Source organism: Armigeres subalbatus, chromosome 3 (genome assembly GCF_024139115.2).
Source record: "Armigeres subalbatus isolate Guangzhou_Male chromosome 3, GZ_Asu_2, whole genome shotgun sequence".
NCBI classification, from domain to species: domain Eukaryota; kingdom Metazoa; phylum Arthropoda; class Insecta; order Diptera; family Culicidae; genus Armigeres; species Armigeres subalbatus.
Genome location: NC_085141.1, coordinates 67,797,782 through 67,823,684, shown reverse-complemented (window position 1 = coordinate 67,823,684; position 25,903 = coordinate 67,797,782). Strand labels below are relative to the sequence as shown.

Genomic DNA, 25,903 nt, shown 5'->3' with positions numbered 1-25,903 from the left:
TCACCGCGTACATTCATGTTCATGGGAAAATGCAGGTCATCGGCTTTCAACGTTTATGTTTGTTTCAACGGCTATTTTCTGTTTCGCACTCTGTTCAAGTGGTCTAGGGAGGACGTCTAAATTTCACAAAAACAATATTTGCTCTCCCTTGACTTTTGTTTTCGTTTCTGGCCTTGCGAGAACAATTTTTGGCAATAAAGTGTTCTAGACTCATGATTTATGGGGAAACAACAAGGAAACGAAACACATTTCAAGCGATGAAAACAAAAGGTGCGCTAGCTGGTCTAGTGGCTAGCGTGTTTGCTTTATACGAAGGAAGCCTTGGGTTTAATCCCAAACTGTTGGTAAAAAAAATGTGCACCATAACGTTAATCAACTACGTTTAGGAAAAAAAACCCTTTTTATAAAGGTACTTAAAAATAACCTAAAACCATGTGAGAGTCCTTTCCCACTCTCGACTCCCTGGGCATAGTGGACCCTTGTACTTTGCCACACAAGATAAATACTCATGCAATTGGCGGGCATAGAAATCTATTTCTATACCATTAATATAGAGATTTACATCTCTTTTAAAAAATTAGATTATTAACTGGGGAAATGCTAATAGAGCATTAAGTTGAAATGCAGGTCCAGTTTCAGTTGAAATGTAGAGCCGTTGATAAAAAACGCACATGATCAGGATTCAGGAGTAAGCGTTACAGTACAGCAGCGAGCCAAATATTATTTAAAATAAAGGATTTGTGGTGCCATCTAAGTAATTGTGCGGTTTAACTAAGGATCACGCTAATACAAATAAATCTAACGATGTAGCTGTTTATTTAAATGCCAAGTTTTTTTCTTTCTTACAGATAAGAAACGTTCACAGATTAGATCGTTTTGAACCGGAAATAATGGTAAAACAGTCGAGACATCACAAAATGGGTGTAAAATACAACGATAGTTTAACTTTCGGTAGCATCAAAGTCACATATTTTCTCCAACATATTCGCTAGATGCAAGGCATACTCCTTAATCACATTGTTGCCACTATGCGGTACATCCTCGGCCGTATTGGCTGGGCGCTTTTGGAGCGTAATTCGAAACAGATCTTTGTAGTGATTAACCATGCGTTCACCGTCGGATTTCTTGCCGCTTCCACTAGTCGAAAGCATGCAAAGTTTGGTCAACGTTTTCAGTATGATCTGTAAACGTTTTTCGAATAGATCCAGCAATTTTTGAATCTCATCACAGTCAAAGTTGTTGTTCGTAGCGCTGGTTGTGTAAGATTTAGTCATCGAAAGGTATTCGATCGTGGGTCGACACTGTTTGCACAGCTCGAGTGCTTGCTGCATATGCCGCAGTTTCACCGGGATGGTCTGCGCTAGTTCGCACTGGTACTCTTGTAATGCGATTCGTTCCATCTGGATCTGCAGATACTCTTGGGGCTCATTGAGACTTTCGAAGATTTTGACGGCTTTCTCATAGTGTAGCTTGCAAAGCTGCAGTACTGTTTTACGACGATGTTCTTCGGCGGTTGATCGGAATGAGAAGTGATAGTAAGACGCAATTCTGTCGAAATTTTTTTGTCAGTTCGTAATTTTTTTAAAATTTTGTGTGGATACTATTGTACATACCTGTGATGAATCAGAGCCGCCCGGAAAGAATAAAGCACTTGGCGTGGTCCAGTGGCTTCTTGGTCGCAGATCTTCAAAGCTTTTTGTAGCATCTCCACTACTTCTTGTTCAACTTCCTCGAGGCTCTGAGTATTATCACTATCTGCACTGTTGTAGTCTTGTAGTTGTTTCGCAAGGTTGAACGTAGCTGTTGACAATTCCCATGTCACTAAGGACCATAGATCTGGGTTTTCCTTTTTTGAGCCAAGCACTCCTAGAGCACGTTGATAGTTAGCAAATGCTTCGTGGTAAAATTTCTTTTGAAGGTGAACGTTATTTCTACTGTAAGGAAATAAAAAATTATTAATCCAGAAATGTTTGGTAACTCAAATATTTTATAATACCTTTCGCCCACTAAATGAATATGAGCTCGGAACCGCATAAATCGTCCCATGTTACAGAGTAAAAATGCCAGGTTAGTAGGATCGTGAACCGCTTCGAACAACGTAACTCCCTTTTGCAACGAATCGTACGATTTCTTGGCCAAAATCTGATACAGTGGCTCAATCTTGCATTCGTTTTCTTTGGCTGCCTTTTCGAATACTTCAGTTTCCTCGGTAGGTAGTTCCCAAAACTTCCGGTATTCATCTTGTGCCCAATGCATATACTTTACTCCCAGTTCGTTCCGCACACTGCCCAATCTTCGGTTTAGCTCCCCCTTAGCGTCCTTCGAAGCACACGCTACAGCTGTTTCGTAACACCCGCAACTCGTTATCATCAATTGTTCGATATTCGCCGTTGGTAGAGGGAGCGATTGTTCCACATCGCTTCCAATATCTTTCACCAGTTCGTCCATAATGAGACGATCCACTTGGTTTTCCTCTCCAAATTCCTTCAGATAAATTTCAATATTGTCCCACTTTTTGGCCAATTGAAAGAAGCAGTCGCCTATCCGGCCCAGCAAAAGACTTCGTTGGGACGATACACAAGATATGTACTTGGTAACGACTTGTTGGCATCTTACGGCCGCGTAAATGAAACGAAGGGATGTTCCATATCGCTCCTCCGCGTAGTATCGCTCGGCAAGCGTTGCATAGGTAAGACATGCCTTCTCAAACAACAAAATCTTCAAATGGATGTTCCACGATTTGATCACACCTATTTCGCCCTTCAGCAGTAGTGATCTTGCATCAACTTCCGAAGTTGTACCATCCAGCACTACCCGTTTTTTCTCTATTTTCCTTTTGGATTTCTTCTTCGCGCCTCTCCTGGAAAACTCGATCTCCGTTTCTTGGCACTTATCGTCCTCCTTCCAACCCATTGGTATAGCCTCATCAGAATGAGCAAATTCCGGTTCTGGGTTTAATGGACTGTAAGGTAAAGGAATAGCATCGTCGGATTTGGCCATGTTGGGATGGGTTTCTTCATGGTAGATTTGACGCTTTTCTTCAGCTTTCTCTTTTTCCTTATTCTTTATTTCCTCGCTACTATCGAAATACTGCAGACAGCTTAGACCATCGGCTATGTGCTGTAAAGCATTTTCACAGCGTTCCTCGATTTCGCCTATCAAAGGCGGAGGCCGAGAATTGCATCTCCAGCTATCACTTCCATTGTACTCTTGTAACGTTTCCTCAATACTCTTGATTGCGGCTTCTAGGCGATCGCTGGTGTGATCATCATTGGTGTAATCGTCTTGTCGAGGAGTTGCACTGGCCGTATTGTCACCGAATAAGGAGCTAAACTCATCATCTTCGTCGTCTATAACTGTGTTGAATTTAGGCGATCCTGGATCCGTTTCCGCTGGGATATATAAATCGGACAGAATGTAATGCGACGAAGTCACAATTTGAGGGTACTTTTCCTTCGGCAGTAGGGTAATGCAGTTGTCCAACAGAGTCCTAATTGCTCCGGCTTTAGTAGCGGAAATACCTTCCGCAGAATTTTTCATATTTCGTGCCACAGTATACAACAACATTGCCACCGGAATAGTGAACGGGTTTTGATTTTCCTGTACAGATTTATCAGATTCTTCTGCCTCTGGTTGTGATTCACCTGAAGCGTTGTTTTGGCATAGTGTGGTCAAGTCGTAGAGCTTCACGACATCATCATTCTTCGCTTTGAACAACCAATAAGTATGACCGGCTTTGGTTGCATTGGCTTTCAGAAAAGCTAAGATGTTCTGAGCCACGTTACGTATCATTTGTGGTGAAAATTTGGAATCTTCCAAATGGGGTAGATCTTCAGTTTTGATTAGTTCGTATCTGAAAAGGAAAATTATACCCATTGCGAAAGTTCAGGTTAACCAAAAAATTTATGAATTCCAAACGCATAAAAAAACGTGTGTGTTTTGAGAAACGGTGCTTAACCCACATATTATTGCAAAAAGTCCATAAACTTACCGTTGAACAATGCCATCCAAATGATAGCACATCACCACTTCTGGTACGTTGCACATTAGATTATCCAACCAGTAATCAATTCCTGTTAACACATTAATTGGTTTGGTCTCATCTCGTAACCGAAGGCTGATACACGGTCGATTTGCCCCTCCAAAAATTGGCATATCTGTACCAATCAACATTCGAATATCCTCAAAAGTCCACACCACATTCCGGTTAAACACGTGATTTCTTTGACCAGGATCTGGACAATTCTCATCTTCATCTGGCTCGGGAAGTATCGGTCCGGTCAATGGCAACGGTTTATATTCCTGACATCCTTCATCAACCTCCTCAGCAAATCCTTCCCCATCTCCCTCCTCTTCTTCAGCCTTTAAGCTGTAGTATAAGAACTTAGATGTCAGGTACTTATGCGCCAATGCCTCTCTGGACTTGGTATGAATAAATAGTTTTCTATCATTATCGTTCAGACTATTCAATATGTGCTCGTAAATAAACTGCCGCAACCATTGCCACTCAGTATCTTCCTGTCGCAGCAAATACTTGGCTACGTCGAACTCATCGATCAACAAAGTATTTTCGATACGGTGCACAATCATTGATATGACGCTTTTTCTGGAATACGGCAATTTTAGGAGCCTCTTAATATTCTCAGCGTCGGATACGACATCCACCCCTCCGACACAATCGGGAAACATGTTGGCCATCCGAAAGCTGCTGAAGCCACCCTGATGGGATGACAAAAATTTCCCCAGCCCATAGGAGTTAGCCGAGTTGCTCAACCAGTTCGAGGGAGGCAAGTTCAAGTCCGTGTTGCATTTCAATCGAGCGAATGGGGCCGTACTCTGCACGCTCAGGAAACGCACGATGGCCTTTGATTTGACGTGATCCTTGTCGTTGGCAGGTGCTGATGAGTTGCTATCCTGATGATCCATCAGCGATGAGCATATGTGAATGTCAGCGTCGTCCATCTGGTAGATACTGATGTATTAAAATGTGCTTTGAAAACAACTTTCCGCTGGATCTAGCTTTTAAAACACTGTGTGCACTAAAACACGCATTCTGAGTCACTGTACAACACGCATCTCGGCGGAGATTATTTAATTCAATACCGGGTTAAAAGTTTCTTCTAGAAAATACGAGATGTAACACTGCATGCGCCATTCATAAGAAAGTAACGAAGAGTGGCGACGCATAAAACAATACAAAACAGCTGTTTTTGACATCCGAAACAGATTCGGTTTCGTCGCGTCTCTCACTCCTCCTTCCATGCCACCTTCCACCATAACCTAGGAATCAACCGAATGAGTCGAAAATGACAACAATCGTAGTTTCTCATCGCATTTGTTAAAGCTAGGGATCCTATATTAAGAGATGTGCGAATACTTTTCCAGACGATTTAGCAACGCTGTTACTTTCGTAATAAAACGCTGCCAGCACTTGCCGCACTGAAAAATGTTTAGGCTTGCACATGACTTTACATTCGAAGACACTTTTTGATAATTTTGTCTATCCTCTAGCAGTGCATTTTCGCTAAAAATAAAGAGCTATACGAATGAACACGATATAAGGCATCAACTAGACTACTTTTACTTACGAAAGCAAAACTAATTGTTTATTCGATAAAACTTTTCATAAAATCTATTTCACCAAAATCGCAATACCTTTCGATCAGCAACAATAACGATGTTCATTTGGCTCAGATTTTGACAGTTCTCAATGCTCGATTGGCTCAAGATGGCCGCTTTCGCATATCTCTGAATGTAGGATCCCTAGTTAAAGCTTAATATTAGGGTCTGTTCAAATATTACGTAACGCAATAGGGGGTGGGAGGTTGTTTTATTTTTGTTACGATTTGTTACGCAAAATATAGGGGGTGGGGGTCCTTCGAGAAAATGTTACGCGTAACAATTGAGAAAAAATATTAATTTTTTACAAAAAAATAGTTATTGTCTTCAAAATAGCATAAAATACACAAAAAATAATAATTTATTGTATCGTGGTTCAAATTCTACCAAAAACAATATTTTTTCAAAAAAATGTATTTGTTACGCGTTACGCATAGGGGTGGGGATAATTCTAAATTTTGTTACAGATTGTTACGAGGGGGTGGGGGGTTCTTAAAAACAACGTTTTTCGCGTTACGTAATATTTGAACAGACCCTTAAATGCATCGCTTTATTATTCATTTGGCAAATTTTGAACATTCAAATTTGTCAGTGTTCTATTGTCCTCTTTCGTTTTGCCTTTCTCGTATACCAATGTCGTTTTCGGTTTTAAACCTGGATCAGGTCCGACCCCGACTCTGAATAACCGAACGAAAAACAAATCGGGAACCAAGATGCGGCGGAAAATTTTCCCGAGGTGTAAGGTATAGACGAATCCAAGTAAAAATAAGAAGAAGACACACGACGGTGTTAACTTTGACAGATCCTATACAGCACAGCATAGGAAGATCATTTTAAAATGCTTATAATAAATTCTAGACAAATTGTAATTAAAATCTGATTAATGTAGGGTTCGGAAAAAGTTCTGAATTACATATTCGGAAGCTTATCTCAATTTTTTGAATATTTTCCAAAAACGTATCTATCAAACAGTTCAGAACGTATCATGCTTCAATCAGATTTTAATTACATTTTGTCTAGAATTTATTATAAGCATTTTAAAATGATCTTCCTATGCTGTGCTGTAGGATCTGTCAAAGTTAACATCGTCGTGTGTCTTCTTCTTATTTTTACTTGGATTCGTCTATAGCCTTCAAAGTGATTGCAGAATTTAATAAATTTATTCCAAATTTATTCGACTAAAAAGGAACCCACCTTTTTCTATGTTTTTGCCTTTTGTTTTGATCAAGTTTAAGACAGCCAAAAGGCATCTTCAGGCTGAAAGCGGCTCTCCTCTCTAATTCCGGCAAGTGGGTGGTATCGCCTTCTAAAATCAACCCAAGACCTCAAACAATACATTTAAGTCAGACAGAATCTGGAATCTAATTTATTTTCTCATCAAATGCAATGTCTGCCACATCCAAAGTCGTTTTCCTCGGAGCCTGCATTTCAACGGGTGGTGTTATTGGTTACGTGCATTACAAACAGAACTACGATAGGTAAGGATGAAACCATGGCACGTACATGTAAAATATGTGAGTATGTAACATTGGATATTCTGATGGCGATTATTTTTTGCAGAGCAAGGTTACACGATGGAGTAATAAGAGATATCCAACGACAGCAACAGCGTAAAATTGAAAACACTTATAATCTGCAGCAGCAAATCGAACTAACCAAGCAGTTGAAGCAGGAGCTGCAGCAAAGAGAAGAACAGGAGGCTCGTTTGATGGAATTCAAATCCTAACCGTACGAACGCGTTTCCAATAATCCGCAGAGTAGTAAATATTAATACATTGTTTCATTACATTTTAGTATATATTTTTTTTTGTGATATTCAATTTGTAATTTGAAAGAAACAATGTAGGAAGTAGGTTTTCCAGAATGAGCTCACTCCACATTAGTTAATTATTGAGCTGACTCGCAGAATAGGCATTTGAGACATGCTCAAAATAGAAAAAGCATGCTGCATGTCCACACTATGTCACACCATACCAGTCATCATGTTATGAATGTTTCACCTGATATCAATCATATGTGAATGTGGAATAACGATGTACACCTCAGAATCTTTCTCGATTGGGCTTATTAGTGTTCTTTCACAAATTACGTAACGCTGAAGGGGGAGGGAGGGGGTAAAGCCGAGCGTTACGGTCCATACAAAAAAATTAAACCTTCCATACAAAAAGTGTTACATGGGGGAGGATGGGGGTCCAAAATCACCAAATTTAGCGTTACGTAATTTTAGAAAGAACTCTTCCCAGATAACCAGTAAGCATTATTTAAAGCATTTAAGTGGCATTATATGCGTCTTTACTGCAAAACAATAAATGCCAATAAGCCTTCCAATAAGTACTCCTGTCAATGGTCGGAATGGAAAAAACATTCTGCACGTACCGATTTCTATTCTCAAATGTAAGTTCACGCTATATAGTTCCATATTGGAAAACGTTTGACGTATGAACACTACAGGCTTCAAAGTGGGACTGATGTAGCTGTTTCATTGCACTTCACGAAAAACAACATTGTGCATTCAAAATGCTATTATAAGACTATGCCTCTCATGATTGCTTTGAGAATGCTTATTTAGAACAGCCAGGTTTTCGAAATGCTTATTTACAGCATGGAGCATATGCAATGCCAGTATAATGCTACTATAGTGCTTACTTTAATGCTTATTGGTTACCTGGGTTATATCTTTGTACACGCTGTTCTTTGTTTTTCTCGTATCATTTACAAAAATAAAAAGGAAGGCTAAAATTCTTTTGTGGGGGATGTAATGCCAATGAGAAGAGAAAAAGAAGATTCCACCTCTAACTGGTGTGATTAAATAAACCCTTTTTGAAAAAGTGTTGGCCTAATTTCTTTCCATTGTTCGTAAACTTCTATTTAGCTATAGCAAATATTTATTCTCTTAAATAAGAGGATCTACAAAAGTAACACTTAATGAATTTAGTTATTTGATATTCTTATGAGGATTTTTTGAGAAAATTTCGATGGATTTGAGAAATGGTTACAACGTTTCAAACGCCGATTATTCAACAAGGTAATTTTAGTTTGCACTATTTGATCCAGATGAGTCTATAACCATCGAGAAGGAGAGGTTTGATTTCATTGCTGGTGCCGGATACCATTCAGATAACTTTGTTAGTCGAAAATATGTGCTTTAACATGGTGCAAGACATATTGAATCTTCTTCCTTGCGAAAATCGATTATTTATGTGTGTATGATCCATCGCAATGCCCCTTTAGACTTTGATTTTGTCGGCCAATGAGCAGGATAATCCAGTACCGTCAGGTTCAACGTTAAGCGACTTGATGACGCCATCCTCCAGTACCATCGAGTAGCGTTTGGAACGCAGACCGCCGAGCGGGGGCAAATCGGCACCCAATTCCAGCTTCTTGGTGAAAACGGCAGACGGGTCGGCCAGCATGCGCACTTTCCCGGCGGTGCTGTGCTGTTTGCCCCAAGCGGACATTACGAACGGATCGTTAACGGAGACGCACACGATTTCCTGCACCCCGGACGATTTGATGGTGTCGGCCTTATCGACGTACCCAGGCAGATGCGTCTTGGAACAGCCTGGCGTGAACGCCCCGGGAACGGCAAACAGGACGACCTTCTTTCCCGCGCAAAGGTCAGCGATGTTGACTTTGTTTGCCGGGGAGTCCTCGTATAAATCGATCGATGGAATTTTATCGCCTTCCTGTTGAAGAGATTGGATGAAAAACAATTTGTTTTTATTGCGTGTGTATTATAATTGAGACATATTTGTTTTAGTACAATCACGATATAGACTTTGTACATAGCTTGATTTTGTTTTGAAGCTATGTATGTTGTTATCTCTAATACCTATACCGCTGCGATCAGACGGCAAGCATGGAGCATGCTATCTTGGTGATTTATCTATTGTTTTTCCTGTTGGCTACTTGTTTTTCACTTGATCTTGAAATACTAAAACTCGTTTCTGTTCTTCCACATTTAACGTTTTCTAATTATATTTTATGAATAATAGCTACATTATAACAACCAAGGAATCAATTTTTCTTGGATGCGCATGCGAAACAAGCGATAAAGCTTTGTTTTTGTCGGATATAATAAATGACAAAGATCCGAAAAAATTTGTCAGCAACAAAAAAGAAGACAATTTTGTTGCTAACTTTTCATCCCGTTATTTTGCATTATCTCTACAGAAAATTTGTTTTTTTTTTTGCTATCATAGTTTCTGCTTTTATGGAAATATTCGATAATCTAACTATGATTACAAAATTAGCATCGTATTCTCGGAAATATCAGAGCATGCAAGGCAAATGATTCTTGTCATATTGTGTTTGTGTTCTGATAAAGGCTTGTTGCGAGGTGCGTTTGTCAGTAACAAACTCTGTTGACGACAAAGACGTTGTTAGGCGTTGCTCGAATATTGATTCCTTGATAACAACACTTTTGAGAATAATAAAATTCTAACTTCAGTAAATGAAAAAGCTTGTCAAATTACTAGGAATGAGTTTTTCAATTCCATTTATGAATCATTTATGTTATATTATCTTCTAGTAAGGTACAGTGGGGCAAGTGGGTAAAGGGAAACGTACATATATACAGTGTTGACCCGATTTATTTCCGTAAATGATACCGCAAACAACATTGATTTTCATTAAATAACTTTCACCGCCTGTACTTCATTATAAATGACTTCTGAGTACCTGTACAGTATTCTACCGTACATGCATTTTGCTTTTCCAATGCATAAATTGATTCATATTTGTGAAATGAATTAACTTTCGGTTCCGTTTAACTTTCGGTTCCGGATTTAGTATTACCATATAACACTCTAATATCCAAAAGCCTTCGAATGAATTTAAATTGGTATCATTTGTTCATACACGCTTAAGAGAAATTACTTGTGTTTGAAAAAATATAGAAATGCATTCAATGTTGGAAAATTTTCACTTGCCCCACCCGTGGTAAAAAACAGGCAGTCATTAATTTTTTTTCGTTACTTTTTATGTTCATATCAATATTTTTGTGGCTGAAATTCAAAACTACAGAGAAAACCAAATTCAATTTGAATACTCTTCGATAGAATTAATCTGTGCTTCATCAGTGAAATACCTCACCAAGTTAGTGAAAAGCCCCATTTACCCGCTTAACCTGCTGTACCTTATTAGTTTGTGCAGTTAATTGTCTTATCAAATACATCAAGAACACTGTTATACATCAAGCTTTTGTACACGGTTTTGTGTTTGAAAAGTAAAGGTATTTATTTAACCATATTATTGTGCGATTCCCTGATTTCTAAGCATGTTAGGTAAATAAGTGTTAATCAATCAAATTCTGCTCCCAGCTTATCATTGCCAGCAAAAGATGTTTCATCAGTGACAACAGCGACAATCTTTCTTCTTCTTATTGGCATTACATCCCCACATTGGGACAGAGCCGCCTCGCAGCTTAGTGTTCATTAAGCACTTCCACAGTTATTAACTGCGAGGTTTCTAAGCCAAGTCACCATTTTTGCATTCGTACATCATGAGGCTAACACAATGATACTTTTATGCCCAGGGAAGTCGAGACAATTTACAATCCGAAAATTGCCTAGACCGGCACCGGGAATCGAACCCAGCCACCCTCAGCATGGTCTTGCTTTGTAGCCGCGCGGCTTACCGCACGGCTAAGGAGGGCGGAGGAGGAGAAGGAATATACCGACAATCTTTCTCTAGGGTTTATTGCCTCTATTGAACTGAGAATGAATGCAACACTGGTGTACATGGGTCTTCCACGAAAGGCTGAAAACTCATAAGGCTGAACACGAAAGGCTGAAAAGTAAAAATCTCACATAAGGCTGAAATAACAAAAGGCTGAAACTCGAAAGGCTGAAAAATCGCGAGAAACCAATTTTAGTGGAAGAATTCACATTTGACGTTAATAGGGGCACAAACTAAAATGATCCGCAACCTTCTTGCAACTTCTTGTTGTCTTTCAATTTTTATACAGAATTCTTATTTTTTAGTCTACACAGCTCAAAAATGTTGAGGTAACATAGAAAAGAACAAGACTTTTTTGTTCTTGGTTCTCGTACATATTTGGCATTTGATTCTTGCCAAGATTACTTTCTTATTTTTTATTCTTTATTCTTCTCTTTTCTCCCTTCTTCTTTTTGCTCTTTTCATTTCATTTCATTTATTTCATTTATTTAGTTAACATCTAAACAGATAACACGGAATCAATAATTTGACGCCACAATGCACGGTTCGAGGCCGCATCTCTCCATCCTCGGATACGCCCCACGCTCGCCAAGTCGTTCTGCACCTGGTCTGCCCATCTCGCTCGCTGCGCTCCACGCCGTCTCGTACCTGCCGGATCGGAAGCGAACACCATCTTTGCAGGGTTGCTGTCCGACATTCTTGCAACATGTCCTGCCCATCGTACCCTTCCGGCTTTAGCTACCTTCTGGATACTGGGTTCGCCGTAGAGTTGGGCGAGCTCATGGTTCATTCTTCGCCGCCACACACCGTCTTCTTGCACACCGCCAAAGATGGTCCTAAGCACCCGTCTCTCGAATACTCCGAGTGCTTGCAAGTCCTCCTCGAGCATTGTCCATGTTTCATGTCCGTAGAGGACAACCGGTCTTATTAGCGTCTTGTACATGACACATTTGGTGCTGTGGCGAATCTTTTTCGACCGCAGTTTCTTCTGGAGCCCGTAGTAGGCCCGACTTCCACAGATGATGCGCCTTCGTATTTCACGACTAACGTTGTTGTCAGCCGTTAGCAAGGATCCGAGGTAGACGAATTCCTCGACCACCTCGAAGGTATCCCCGTCTATCGTAACACTGCTTCCCAGGCGGGCCCTGTCGCGCTCGGTTCCGCCCACAAGCATGTACTTTGTCTTTGACGCATTCACCACCAGTCCAACTTTTGTTGCTTCACGTTTCAGGCGGGTGTAAAGTTCTGCCACCTTTCCAAATGTTCGGCCGATAATGTCCATGTCATCCGCGTAGCAAATAAATTGACTGGATCTGTTGAAAATCGTACCCCGGCTGTTACACCCGGCTCTCCGCATGCACACCTTCTAGCACAATGTTGAACAACAGGCACGAAAGTCCATCACCTTGTCTTAGTCCCCGGCGCGATTCGAACGAACTGGAGCGTTCGCCCGAAATTTTCACAGTTTTGCACACCATCCACTGTTGCTTTGATCAGTCTGGTAAGCTTCCCAGGGAAGCTGTTCTCGTCCATAATTTTCCATAGCTCTACGCGGTCTATACTGTCGTATGCCGCCTTGAAATCAACGAACAGATGGTGCATTGGGACCTGGTATTCACGGCATTTTTGAAGGATTTGCCGTACAGTAAAGATCTGGTCCGTTGTCGAGCGGCATCAACGAAGCCGGCTTGATAACTTCCCACGAACTCGTTCACTAATGGTGACAGACGACGGAAGATGATCTGGGATATCACTTTGTAGGCGGCATTAAGGATGGTGATCGCTCGAAAGTTCTCACACTCCAGTTTGTCGCCTTTCTTGTAGATGGGGCATATAACCCCTTCCTTCCACTCCTCCGGTAGCTGTTCATTTTCCCAGATTCTGACTATCAGTTTGTGCAGGCAAGTGGCCAGCTTTTCCGTGCCCATCTTGATGAGCTCAGCTCCGATACCATCCTTACCAGCTGCTTTATTGGTCTTTAGCTGTTGAATGGCATCCTTAACTTCCCTCAAGGTGGGGGCTGGTTGGCTTCCATCGTCCGCTGAACTGACGTAGTCATCTCCTCCGCTGCCTTGACTTTCATTGCCTGTACTCTCAGCGCCATTCAGATGTTCCTCGTAGTGCTGCTTCCACCTTTCGATCACCACACGTTCGTCCGTCAAGATGCTCCCATCCTTATCCCGGCACATTTCGGCTCGCGGCACAAAGCCTTTGCGGGATGCGTTGAGCTTCTGATAGAACTTGCGTGTATCTTGAGAACGGCACAGCTGTTCCATCTCCTCGCACTCCGCTTCTTCCAGGCGGCGTTTCTTCTCCTGAAAAGGCGGGTCTGCTGTCTCCGCTTCCGTCTATAACGTTCCACGTTCTGCCGGGTACCTTGCTGCAGCGCGACCGCCCGCGTTGCGTCCTTCTCCTCCAGAATCTGTCTGCACTCTTCGTCGAACCAATCGTTCCGTCGACTTCGACCCATATACCCGACGTTGTTCTCCGCTGCGTCGTTAATGGCTGCTTTAACTGTACTCCAGCAGTCCTCAAGAGGGGCCCCATCGAGCTCACCCTCTTCCGGCAACGCTGCCTCGAGATGCTGCGCGTATGCAGTGGCGACATCAGAACGTGGTCGATTTGTGATTTTGTCTGCAGTGGTGATCTCCAGGTGTACCGATACGGGAGGCTGTGTTGGAAGTAGGTGCTACGAATGGCCATATTCTTGGAGGCAGCGAAATCAATTAGTCGGAGGCCGTTTTCGTTCGTCAGCCGGTGAGCGCTGAACTTTCCAATAGTCGGTCTAAACTCCTCCTCTTGGCCAACCTGAGCGTTCAAATCTCCTATGATGATTTTGACGTCGTGGCTTGGGCAGCTGTCGTACTCACGTTCCAGCTGCGCGTAGAATGCGTCCTTATCATCATCAGTGCTTCCGGAGTGTGGGCTATGGACGTTGATTATGCTGAAGTTGAAGAACCGGCCTTTGATCCTCAACCTGCACATTCTCTCGTTGATCGGCCACCACCCGATCACGCGCCTTTGCATATCGCCCATCACTATGAAAGCTGTTCCCAGCTCATGTGTGTTGCCGCAGCTCTGGTAGATGGTATGATTACCTCTAAACGTTCGCACCATTGATCCCTTCCAACAAACCTCCTGCAGCGCTACGATGTTGAATCCACGGTCCTTGAGCACATCAGCGAGTATGCGTGTGCTCCCGATGAAATTGAGAGATTTGCAGTTCCACGAACCGAGTTTCCAATCGCTAGTCCCTTTTCGTCGCAGTGGTCTTCGCCGATGGTTCCGATCCGTACTCTCTTGTTGATTGTTCGTTGCTTATGATTTTTTAAAGGCTGGCTTGCAGGGCCTGACACCAAACCCCCTAAATTTCCGGAGGACCATTCCTCCTTATTTCCGGTGAACCATGGTGCACAGTTTCACTTAGAGTCCCTCGCTGGCACTCGGACGATGATCAGCCGCCCCTAACATGGTGAACAGACGCTGTTGTGAGCCCATCTTGACATGGAGAACAGACGCTCAATAAGATTTGCACCTCCGGAGAGTAGCAAACCCCCCCTTCCCTGTCAGCATACGACTATAGTTCCCACCGGGGTTGGTTACCCGATCTTCCCTAAGGTTGCTCGTATCCCGGCCAGCACCGCGGGGAGGTAGGGATAGGAGTTGCTGGGTAAGAGGCTAAGGAGCGCGAGATGGGGTCTATTTTATTCCTTCAGGTACGCGAAGTACCAATGGTACGCTTTACCCAGCATTTGCCGTGCCTTTTTGCTCTTTTATTCTCCCTTATTTGTTCTTAATTCCTTCTTTTTTTTCTTTTTCCTACTTTTTTATTCATTTTTTCCTTCTTTCTTCTTAAAACCTTCCTAGTTCTTTCTTTCTGTTTCTTTATTGCTCCTTCGTTCTACCTTTCTTCTTAGTTCTTCTTCCATAGTCCTTCCTTCTTAATTCCTCCTTTCATGTTCCTATTTCCTTCTTCTGCCTTCCTTGTTCCTTCTTGCTTATTCCTTTTTTCTTGTTTCTTCTTCCTTTATTTTGTTTTGTTCTTCTTCTTCCTTCTTCATTCATTCCTTTTGCTTTCTTATTTCTTCCTTTAGCTTGTTTTCTTTTCTTCTTTCTTCCTTCTTTCATTACCTTGTTTTTCCTCTCTTTCTGTCTGCTTTCCTCTACCTTCTTTCTTTTCCAAGTTTCTTCTTCCTTTTTCTCTATTATTTATTCATTCTACCTTCTCCCTTCTTCTTTCAACCTTTTTCCTTTTCTTTCTTTTGTCCTTTCTTCTTCTTTCTTTTTTCCCTCTTCCTTGTCCCTTGTTTTTTCATCTTTATTTCTTCTTTCGTCCTGTTTTCTTCCATAATTTTCCTTTCTTTGCCCTTTTTCCTTCTTTTTTCTTTTAGCTACTTCCTTTTCTTTTTTCTTCATTCTTGTTTTTTCTTCCTTCTTCATTCCTCCATCTTTCTTGTTTCTTCTTCTTTTTCCATCTTCCTTTTTCTATGTTCTTTCTTCAATCTATCATCTTTTTTCCTTCTCCATTCTTCCGTCTTCTTTCTCTCTTCTTCCGTTTTCTTCCCTCTTCTTATCCTATTTATTAGTTATTCTTTATTCTTTATCCTTTTTTTCTTTATTCTTTTTTTATTCTTTTTTTTATTCTTTATTCTTTATTCTTTACCCAGAGGTAAACCAGCAGAGCTGAAAGCCTCTTTATTAATGAAAAGAAAATTATTATTTACTCTTTATTCTTCATCCTTTATTCTCTATTCATCATTCTCTATTCTTTATTCATTATTCACCAACTACTAAACTGCCGCTAACCGCAAGTCGAGCACATCTGGAAAAACGTGCAAATGAGAAAATTGCTTGCAAAGTTTTTGTAATTTTTCTCGTCAAAAATTGTGTATAAGTAATTTTGATCAGCTCTAAACATCACACACCAAAGAATGTTTGAGTATTTAATGGATCATAGTGACTACAAAGTGAAAAACTCACTTGAGGTGCTGGAAATCGCAATGTGACTGACTTGCGATTACCGTGTACGCACCCAACTTTGCGCAGCTCCTAGCTTTGCGCATTTTGCGATAATTTTTGTAATAGAATGCGTTAAAATCGAATTTCGAAATATAATTATTACTTGTCAGCACAATATACATGTTATCATAACAGTGTAAAGTATATCCAAAATGGGGTTTCTTAAATCCTGATAATTAAAAACACGTCTACTCAAGTTGGCGTTCAAGGTATAAGAGAACGACTTCAGTGAGCATTTATTGAAGGAAACCGAACATCGTAATTTATCGTTTTTACTCTCTCGCTTCTCAAATATCGTTTCATCTCTGAAAGGGTTTAACCCATTTAATCGATTATAACAATCATTTTTCCTTTAGAACTGACATAAATTCATTATCAATTTTAACAACATTAAAAATACTCATTTTCGAATTCACTACTTAACATACTTCAGAATGAATTTGTTATAGACTTAGAACGTCAATTGTCTGACAAAATTTACATTTCCTTATTGAGTTTGAAATTATTTAATCCTTAAACTTATACAAAATCGTAATTGTTGATAATCTTAAATTTTACTTTTTTCTTATATAATTTAATGCGTATCCCAGGACTCAATGTCAAATTACGACTGTACACATTGCTACTGGGTCTTTCAAACGTTTCAATTTTCTTCATCGACTTTTCTTCTTTTCGATCGCGAAATGCTTCGCGTTCTGATGGGGCTAGTTCTTGTATGCTCTTGTTTCCCTTGCTTGGCATAGTCCTTCCTAGCAGCGATCTCTTCATTCTGGAACCCGAAAAACTCTTCCTCAGTGTCAATTGATGCTCGTCGTCGTTTCTGTCTTTGTATTGGCAACCGGATCGTCGACCTGGATTGTCGTGGAACCATGACCTTTAGTTGATTTCGATGTGCATTGCAATTGTGCCTGCCAAAAGAAATTTCAAACACATTAGTTGATATTCTTTTGACATATTTCGCCTCCACCCATCTCTCAATTGCATGCTTGTCATTATTTTTGTACCAAATTTTATCCCCAGCGCTAAATTGAGAAATGGATCTTGAGACGCGTAGCTATAAAATTTATTCTTTTCATTATTAGGTAAAATTTCTGCTCTGTTAGGTGTATCCACAGCGGATGAATCTTTCAAAACTAAACTTTCTTTATAACTACGTCTGGGGTGTAAAAGGTCAACTAAAGTTTTGGTCTATAGCTCAACAACTTTTCTGATGGAAATCTTTCATCAGATGTAGAACAAGTGTTTCTATAATTTGCTAAAAATATGTTAATCTATCATCATCATCAAGTGATTTCGTCATAGGATCTAAAAGAAATTTTTCAATACATCTTTTACTAGTCGAACCATTCGCTCCGCTTGTCCGTTGCTACTCGGATTGTACGGAGGACTCTTCATAACCCTTATTCCTTGACGTTCCATAAATGCAACAAAATGACTAGAATTGAATGGTGGCCCTCCATCTGTCACTAGAACGTCTGGTAGTCCAAATCTAGAGAAAATAACAGTGAACTTCTTAATAACCTTATTCGCATCCGTTCCGTATTTCATTATCTCCACTTCAAGCCATTTTGTGTGGCTATCTACAACTAACAAATAAACTTTTGATTGGAGAAAAAGAAATCAGCGTGAATGCGACTAAATGGACGATTTGTAGGAATCCACGAAGTACTACAAACCGGTTTTGGAACAACCGACATTTTTATGCATGGTTCGCAATGTTTTATAAACTGCTCTATATCCTTGTTTAAATCAAACCAAAGAGGGATCGTCGAGCTATCTGTTTCATTTTAATAATACCGTTGTGGTTAGAGTGAAGCAATTTCAAAATATCCTTTCTAAGAGAATTAGGTACAAATACTCGATCCTGGTACATTACACAACCTTCTACTACCTCTAAATCACAACGCAATGAAAATATTTGGCGCCACTCCTTTTCTACTTTTCTAGGCCAGCCATTCTCAATATGATCTGCCACTTTTGAAAGAAATGTATCTGTCTTGGTTTGCCTCGCGATTAATGAGTAGTCCAGAGGGAATTCGCCGAAATAATTTATACTTTTGATACATCCGCTATCCAGCTTTTTAGGAACATTTTGAGCCAATGGGAATCTTGAGCAGAAATCCGCGTTTCCCATTTTGGAAGAAGGCCTGTAGCATATATCAAACTCGTATATTGACATTTCCATTACATATCTTTGTAATCTTGTTACACATAGCGAATGTTTGCCATCTTTTCCAAAAATGCCTAAAAGCGGCTTATGGTCCGTATAAATCGTAAATTTTTGCCCGAAAAGAAATTTGTGGAATTTTTTTACAGTGCATACTAGCGCCAATGCCTCCAAATGCAAAATAGGGTATGTTTTTGTGCGGAGTTTAACGAAAAGGATGTGAAACTTATTGGTTTTTCCTTGGCATCGATCATGTGGGCTATGGCTGCTCCCAAACCATTGCTACATGCCTCAGATACCACAATGATTGGTGTTGCAGGGGAATAATATTCAAGAAAATTTGCAGTCAATAAAGCGTTTTGCTTTCTTCGAAAGTTTGCTGACATTTTTCGCTCCATACAAATTTTGCGTTCTTTTGTAACAAGGCATATAAACAACTCAATTTAGCAGACAAGTGAGGGACAAATTTACCATAAAATTGATCAACCCTAAAAATGCCTTGAGCTCAGTAGTGTCTGTGGGAACTTTTGCTTTTTCAATAGTTGATAACTTTTCTGGTGAAGGAAGAAGTCCTTTTTCAGTAACCAAATGCCCGAGATAAACAAGAGAGTTTACGAAAAATTTACATTTTTTTAAATTCACTTTCAAATTAGCTTTTTGCAACCGTTCAAGAACCATATACAAATTTGATAAACATTCTTCTATAGTCTCTCCCGCTATCAGCACATCATCTAAATAGCAACTTACATGTTTTAACCCAATTAAAATTTGATCCATCACTTTCTGAAAAATGGCGGCACTAGACGATGCACCCTGCGGCAAACGGTTATAAGTATAAAGTCCCTTGATTGTATTTATTACAACAAATTGCTTTGATCTTTCTGAAAGTTTGAGCTGAGTGTACGCTCCCGCTAAATCAAGGCAACAAAACCACTTGCAACCGGCTAAAGACGCAAATATGTCCTGCGCTAGCGGCAGCGGGTAAGTGTTGGGAATAATTTGTTTATTAATTGAGACTTTACAGTCAATTACCATTCTTATCTCATTATCTTTCTTAGGAACAATAACAACAGGAGACGCCCATTCACTAACCTGTATCGGTGTAATAACATTCTGCTTTTCTAGTGAATCCAAATGGTCAACAACTTTTTCCCTTAATTTGAACGGCACATCGTAGGCTTTCCTAAATATAGGTCTATCCTCTCTCAGGACAAGGTCAGCTTCAAATCCTGTGATTGGATATGAAAAATCACCGTCAAAAACTTTTGGAAATCGTGATTGTATGTCTGATTCAATATTACCCACATCGATTTTCGAAATATTTTCTGCATCTTTACTCGTTGCGTTGATTTGTGTAAAATTTCCAAAAGTTTTTCTCCAGCTAGGATAAAAAACATCTATCCAATTTCTGCCGAATAGCGGGACAAAACGCCTTGTACAATCAAGTATGATTAAGTTTACTTGATGCTGAGTGTGATTAACCATTACTTTAACTGATATTTCACCGAAAATGGATAACTGCTGCCCATCTACCACCATCAAACGACTGTTGCATTTAGAAACTTTAATGTGAGAAAAATACGTTCTATATACTGCTAAACTAATAACTGTAACTGCGGCGCCACAATCTATTTCCATATTAAGTTCAACTCCTTCTACAGACACCTTTACAATACATGGCTCGCTAAAACGACTGCTTGCAATCATCATGCAAGGATAATCATCTTCATCGTCTGAATCTCTTATCTGTAATCGCTTGAAATCGTAGCTGTTGATTTCTACCGGTGCTTCTTTTACAAAATTCACGTTTTTACGATTTTTCAATTTGTAACAGTTGCGCTTTATATGACCTCTTAATTTACAAAATTGCAAATCACGTTATGATGAGGGTTTTCGCCTTGATATCCACTTCGACCTGAATAGCTAGTTCCCGGCTGATATTCATCGCGTTGCCGTTTGTAATAATCATAACGGTTATGATTATATCGCATACGTTCACCTTCTCTACTCGAGCTTCTACTTCTACTACGAAAACGCCTTTTGTAATTGTTTACATTTTGTCTACCATCTCTTTTCATATCGTTGATATTTGACTGATATCCTAAACGATATTTTACGGAGTTCACCTCCTTCGGATACTCGTCCCGTTCAATTAATTCTTTTGCGCGGCACTTAGCTAACTCAGTCCGAATAACCATCTGCTCAACTTCTTCTAATGTCATATCATCTTTCATCAACAGCTTATGTTTCAGGTCCTGATCTCTCAATCCAAAAACTATTTTATCCTTGATTGCCTCATCTCTGTGTGCGCCAAAACCACAATGACTAGCTAGTAATTTCAAAGCTAACACATAGTTTTCGGCAGGCTCATCAATGCCCTGTACACGAGCATGAAATTTATGCCTATGCATCATGTTGGGTTGCACTTTGTCTAGTCTTTCTTTTAGTTTACCAATCATATCAGCATAATCAATTTCTGCTATTTCAACCCCCGGGTAAATAAGTTCTATTTCATCAAATATAACCGACCCACTCAACGCTAAAAAAAGATTCTTTTGCTATTGTCTGCAACATTATTCAACTGGTATAGAATATTTATTCGTTTCATATAGTTAGCAAAGCTTGAACCACGCACGTAATGGTCAATGCTTCCGATTAACGCAGACATGCTGATGAAAAATATCCGATTGTAAACACCTGATTGAAATAGAATGGCTCAAAATGACTTACTTGATCTCAGTTTCTTACTATCTCGTGTATCTTGCAATCGAATCGGTTGAAGATTACCTCACGATGTTCGTCTCACCAGTGCTTGTCTCACAGTGCTCGTCTCACCAGTGTTCGTCTCACTGATGCTCGCTTTACTTTCGTTCACTCAACTCTCTTCGACTCTCGTCTCATCGACGCTCACCCTTTCCAGTGTCGGCCTCGCCGGCGGTTGTCACACGTCGACTGTACTCTCTCTTTTCACCGACTCTTCTTCTTCCACTCTTTATTTTCTTTCTATGTTCTCGCTCTTTTGTTAAACTTAATCACCGTTCGCTTGTTTCTGTTACTAACACCACTGAGTTATTTTCGCTATATTCTTCGCTAATCGCTACACTTATTGTTTTATACAACTCACCGTTGCTTCCAACCACTCACTCTCACTGCTTCTTCCAAAATACTTATTCAAAATCTCTTCGACCCCACTTCTACACCTTCAAAATGGCGGACCAAGTGGGATAATGCAACTTCAATGGCCACGTTTCTTCCCACAAACCATGTGGTACAGTTTCTATATAACTTAGTTTCCCGTTTTACTTTTTTTTTTTTCACTAATTTTTTTTTTTTTCTTTCACCTGGGACAGCTAGTTGTTTAAACTACAATTTCATCCGTTTACAGATTTTTTTTTCATTCCACTTGTTGGAACACTGAATGTTAAAATTTTTTCGCTACACGGCCCTCCTATGCACGCTTCCAGTTTTCACTAGCCGCTACGAAATAGATTAGTTTCTCTTGTTCACAATTGGATCCAACAATTCCACAAATAATTTAATCGGTTTTCACTCGTCGTCCACTTAAAGTATATCCAAAATGGGGTTTCTTAAATCCTGATAATTAAAAACACGTCTACTCAAGTTGGCGTTCAAGGTATAAGAGAACGACTTCAGTGAGCATTTATTGAAGGAAACCGAACATCGTAATTTATCGTTTTTACTCTCTCGCTTCTCAAATATCGTTTCATCTCTGAAAGGGTTTAACCCATTTAATCGATTATAACACAGTGCATGCATTTTTTCGCTGTTAAATTACATATTTTTCATTTTAATAGTCGAAACTTGTACTGAAAACAGTGAAAATGACCAAAATGGCGTGTTCTTAGCCCAAATAACAAGTGACGATTTACCCGAAAAACTGTATTTTTTGTAAATTTTTACAATCGCTGACAACTGATTACACGTGGACCCAATAATTATAATATTGTAGATGCCATCTCATGAGAATTTAGTTAGTTATTTACATTTTTCTTTAAAATATATGATGCGCAATGTTAGGAACAATTTTTCAATACAGTGTACCTAATTTTGCGCACAACTCGTATTTCTTCGATATTTTCAACATTTATTATATACCTCGTCGGAATAGGGTTTACGCAAAAAAGTACTTTTGTTAGCTGTGGCCAATGTACATAAATGAGGCTGTACATACACCAACAGACGTGAAAACATACTAAGTATGTCTAATCATAAGAAAATAATGCTGGGCATCCTCATATTCTCAAATATGCTCAAATATGCCTGCAAATGGAATGAACATAAATTGTAATAGTAGTTTTAGCTGAAAAAATAAAATTTGGACGAAAAATTGTATGATAGACGCTTGCTTCGTGTTAGAAATTTTCCAAGTTATGTGCGCAAAGTTAGGCATATAATAAGGGGTCTGCTTTGAAGTTCAATTTACTATTTATTTTAAATTTTTGTACCAAATTTAGTTCTCAAACAATAATATAATAATAATAATACAGCATGGAAACTATTTCAGGCAGATAGCTACTTTCTGTAAGTTGTACAAGTTGATTCAATTTTGCATTTCCTTAACTGCGCAAAGTATGGTGCGTGCACGGTACTTTTCATCTCAATGAGAAAAGTAACCGCAAGTCAGTCACATTCCGTCGAACAAAACTCAAATTTGTAAAAAAATATAATGCTCTAATAAGTAATAACAAACATGATGAAGCATGCAATCTGAACATTTTAAAACTCTTGGATGCTTTGAAAGCCCACATCGCAGATTTTCGTGATATTGTTATGGTAGTCCGTTTTAGGCATAATATAATGTCTGTAATGTAGTATCAAGATCAAAACTTAACAAGTATGAAAGTATTTCATTTCCCGCTTAAAAATGAAGTTTTACTACCAACAAATTTTTTCAAGCTAATTATTTCAAAATTAAATTAAGGTTAAACTGATAATCGTGAAGGTATCCGGAATTTGAAAGAAAGTATTTTTTCCTAAAAAGTTTCTGACAGTTCGGATGGATTTTTAATCCAAGAAGTTTTCTAAGTATTTTTAATCCAAGAATGTCTGAAGGCTCAGAAATCAAGAAATTAAATGTTTTGGTGGTTTTATGGTTTTAAAAGGAAGTACGCAATGGTTTCTTTTAAAAGTATTTCTGGATTCCCAAAAGAATGTTTGAAATTCTATATGAATTTCTGTAGAAAATAAAGATTGTTAAAACTTGCTAATATGATTAATTACAAGTTTATAAAAAGTCTTAGTTATAAATTCTACCAAGTTTAGATAAATTGTTGAAAGTCCATTGTAAAACCTTAATCATCCCTAATTTCACGTATCTTGTTCGAAATAAGTTATTCGTAGCGATCCATATGAATTTCTGAAAGTTAATGATCATTTCTTGAAATTAGTGGCTTTGAATTTCTCTGGTTCATGACAATAGCTTGCAGGATGTATCTCATGCTTCTTAAGAATCCCGCTACGTCATTTCTGCTTCTTGTCATTTTGTCCCGAGGCCCACCCATGTTTTGGCACGTGGACGTGTCTGTAAGCATGACTATCATTGGTTTTTGCACTCATGAGCTGATAATACAAATAGTAGTACAAATAGTAGTAATAGTATTTTATTGCAAATGATTCTATTAGCTGATGAATCTATTGATAAAATTATTCTCAGATATCAAAAATGCGCTCACCGAGAAATCTCGTTTGTGATTTTGAAGGATATTATCGTGACTCATATGAATAACATCACCTTAAAAAAATCTTTATTATAATAAACTAAAATATATTCCAAAAAACTTTTGCTACATATATGTAGCGTGCAAGTTTCAACACGTTATATTGGAATTTACTGATGCTACGTATATTCCTCTATGCATCAATCTTAAATTAAACCAACTTCCAACCACAACATAAACTAAAATTTTAAATGTTTACACAATTTTCTTCCGCATTTTTCTTTCGAAATGATTTGTTTTTGTATTTGAGAGGTGTTCTATGCACATGTATTTAACAAATATGATCAGTTTGTATGCCATCCTACGAAGTGACTCGATGTGACTGACTTGCGATTACTTTTCCATATGGGACAATTTGACTTGGTATTTTTTTTCCATTTTTCTAGAACAAACTTCTCGCACAGAATAGCCTAACGCATAGTACATGTGAAAATAAAGTGAAATATGATAATTACTCAAAATTGACAAAAGTTCAGATGTGCTCGACTTGCGGTTAGCGGCAGTAAACAGTTAGTATAACATATCGTATGGTTGGAATTCATTTTATCCCATCTATTTCAGCCTTTCGATACATTTCAGCCTTCTGATACTTTCAGCCTTTTGAGACTTTCAGCCTGTCAGGATTTCAGCCTTCTGAGTTTAGCCTTATGAGTATTCAGCCTTATGTGTTACAGCCTTTCGTATGACACCCGGTGTACATACCTCAAACTCGATTCAGACAACCGCATTATCGTTTATTTGACCAATAATACGCCCGCTTTGTTAATTGTTTTGATACCGGTCACCTAACAAATATAATGCGTCATACCCATGAATTTTGCTTGCCCTTATTGGTTTTTAAGTACTCAACCCTTAGTGATCAAATAAAGATTAAAAGACTTCAATAATCGTACTGGTAAATTTGCATAAATAATGGATGCATAAACATAGACACAACCCATCAATGGAAGTTTGCTTTCTCGGTATTAGGTACCAATACAGTGCAAATCCTCTTGAACCATTATCTATTTGCAATCGATTTTTCATGTTCTATTGCAATGTTCTGTTTGTTCATTACCAGAGAACTTTTCTTGGTATACAAACAAATCAAGGATTCGACTGCAACTCAGAGTTTGGTGCTAGCAACATCCTACAACCGTACAAAATCAGCTAAATGATCCGGGAATCGTTTTGCTTCCAAGCTTTGTTGTATAGTTTGAAAATTTCATCACCATTTTAGAAAAAGGAAACAAAGATTGGATTTCCTAGTGCAAGAATTATATAATGAGCTGAATTCTCGCTGATAATGCGAGTGTGGTTATCGTCAATAATGTGCTTACCTTAATCAGGACCATCTTGGAGGTGTGTAAGGAGAACCGCTGGATTGTTGCTGTTGACCGGCCGAGTTGCTGGAGAACACTGAACTTGCTGACGAAACTCTGTACCAAAAGCGGATGCATTTAGGAAAGGAACAGAAAGGACAGTCACAGTATACGGAGACAATATAAACAGACGACACAGCACTGATGGGGAAGCACACGCAATGAGCCGATAGCAAACCAAACTGCAGTGTTTGTGACCCACGAACGTTCACTAAGCCATTTTATAGAAAGCTCAAGTGACAGCAGACCAAATACTAATATTTACATTTGACAAGGAACATTTGCGAAAATGAAATGAAATGATGATGATGATGACGAAA

The 25,903-nt window shown here is 39.2% G+C and overlaps 4 protein-coding genes across 5 annotated transcripts; 1 reads left to right on the top strand and 3 right to left on the bottom strand.

Annotated features, from left to right (window-relative positions):
• Window positions 1-787: 787 nt before the first annotated feature.
• LOC134228166 (erythroid differentiation-related factor 1) lies at window positions 788-5,194 on the bottom strand. 2 transcript variants are annotated; one of them, XM_062709953.1, is made up of 4 exons: window positions 3,992-5,194; window positions 1,997-3,853; window positions 1,614-1,931; window positions 788-1,548 (listed from the first exon to the last, which is right to left on the bottom strand). In XM_062709953.1, exons 1-4 carry the CDS (start codon window positions 4,960-4,962, stop codon window positions 942-944), a joined length of 3,753 nt encoding a protein of 1,250 aa, XP_062565937.1. In that variant the 5' UTR covers window positions 4,963-5,194; the 3' UTR covers window positions 788-941. The 2 variants fall into 2 exon arrangements, with proteins under 2 accessions (XP_062565937.1, XP_062565936.1); XM_062709952.1 differs by having other exon boundaries at window positions 1,614-1,934; window positions 3,992-5,193.
• Window positions 5,195-6,842: 1,648 nt separating this feature from the next.
• LOC134228169 (protein PET117 homolog, mitochondrial) lies at window positions 6,843-7,415 on the top strand. The gene is made up of 2 exons (XM_062709957.1): window positions 6,843-7,097; window positions 7,180-7,415. The coding sequence occupies exons 1-2, from the start codon at window positions 7,006-7,008 to the stop codon at window positions 7,343-7,345; spliced, it is 258 nt and encodes an 85-aa protein (XP_062565941.1). The 5' UTR covers window positions 6,843-7,005; the 3' UTR covers window positions 7,346-7,415.
• Window positions 7,416-8,481: 1,066 nt separating this feature from the next.
• Window positions 8,482-25,796, bottom strand: LOC134228168 (peroxiredoxin-5, mitochondrial). The gene is made up of 2 exons (XM_062709956.1): window positions 25,542-25,796; window positions 8,482-9,305 (listed from the first exon to the last, which is right to left on the bottom strand). Exons 1-2 carry the CDS (start codon window positions 25,659-25,661, stop codon window positions 8,847-8,849), a joined length of 579 nt encoding a protein of 192 aa, XP_062565940.1. The 5' UTR covers window positions 25,662-25,796; the 3' UTR covers window positions 8,482-8,846.
• Window positions 10,496-20,096, bottom strand: LOC134223103 (craniofacial development protein 2-like). Its single transcript, XM_062702233.1, has 3 exons — window positions 19,577-20,096; window positions 11,994-17,225; window positions 10,496-11,946 (listed from the first exon to the last, which is right to left on the bottom strand). Exon 2 carries the CDS (start codon window positions 14,413-14,415, stop codon window positions 13,474-13,476), a length of 942 nt encoding a protein of 313 aa, XP_062558217.1. The 5' UTR covers window positions 14,416-17,225; window positions 19,577-20,096; the 3' UTR covers window positions 10,496-11,946; window positions 11,994-13,473.
• Window positions 25,797-25,903: the final 107 nt, after the last annotated feature.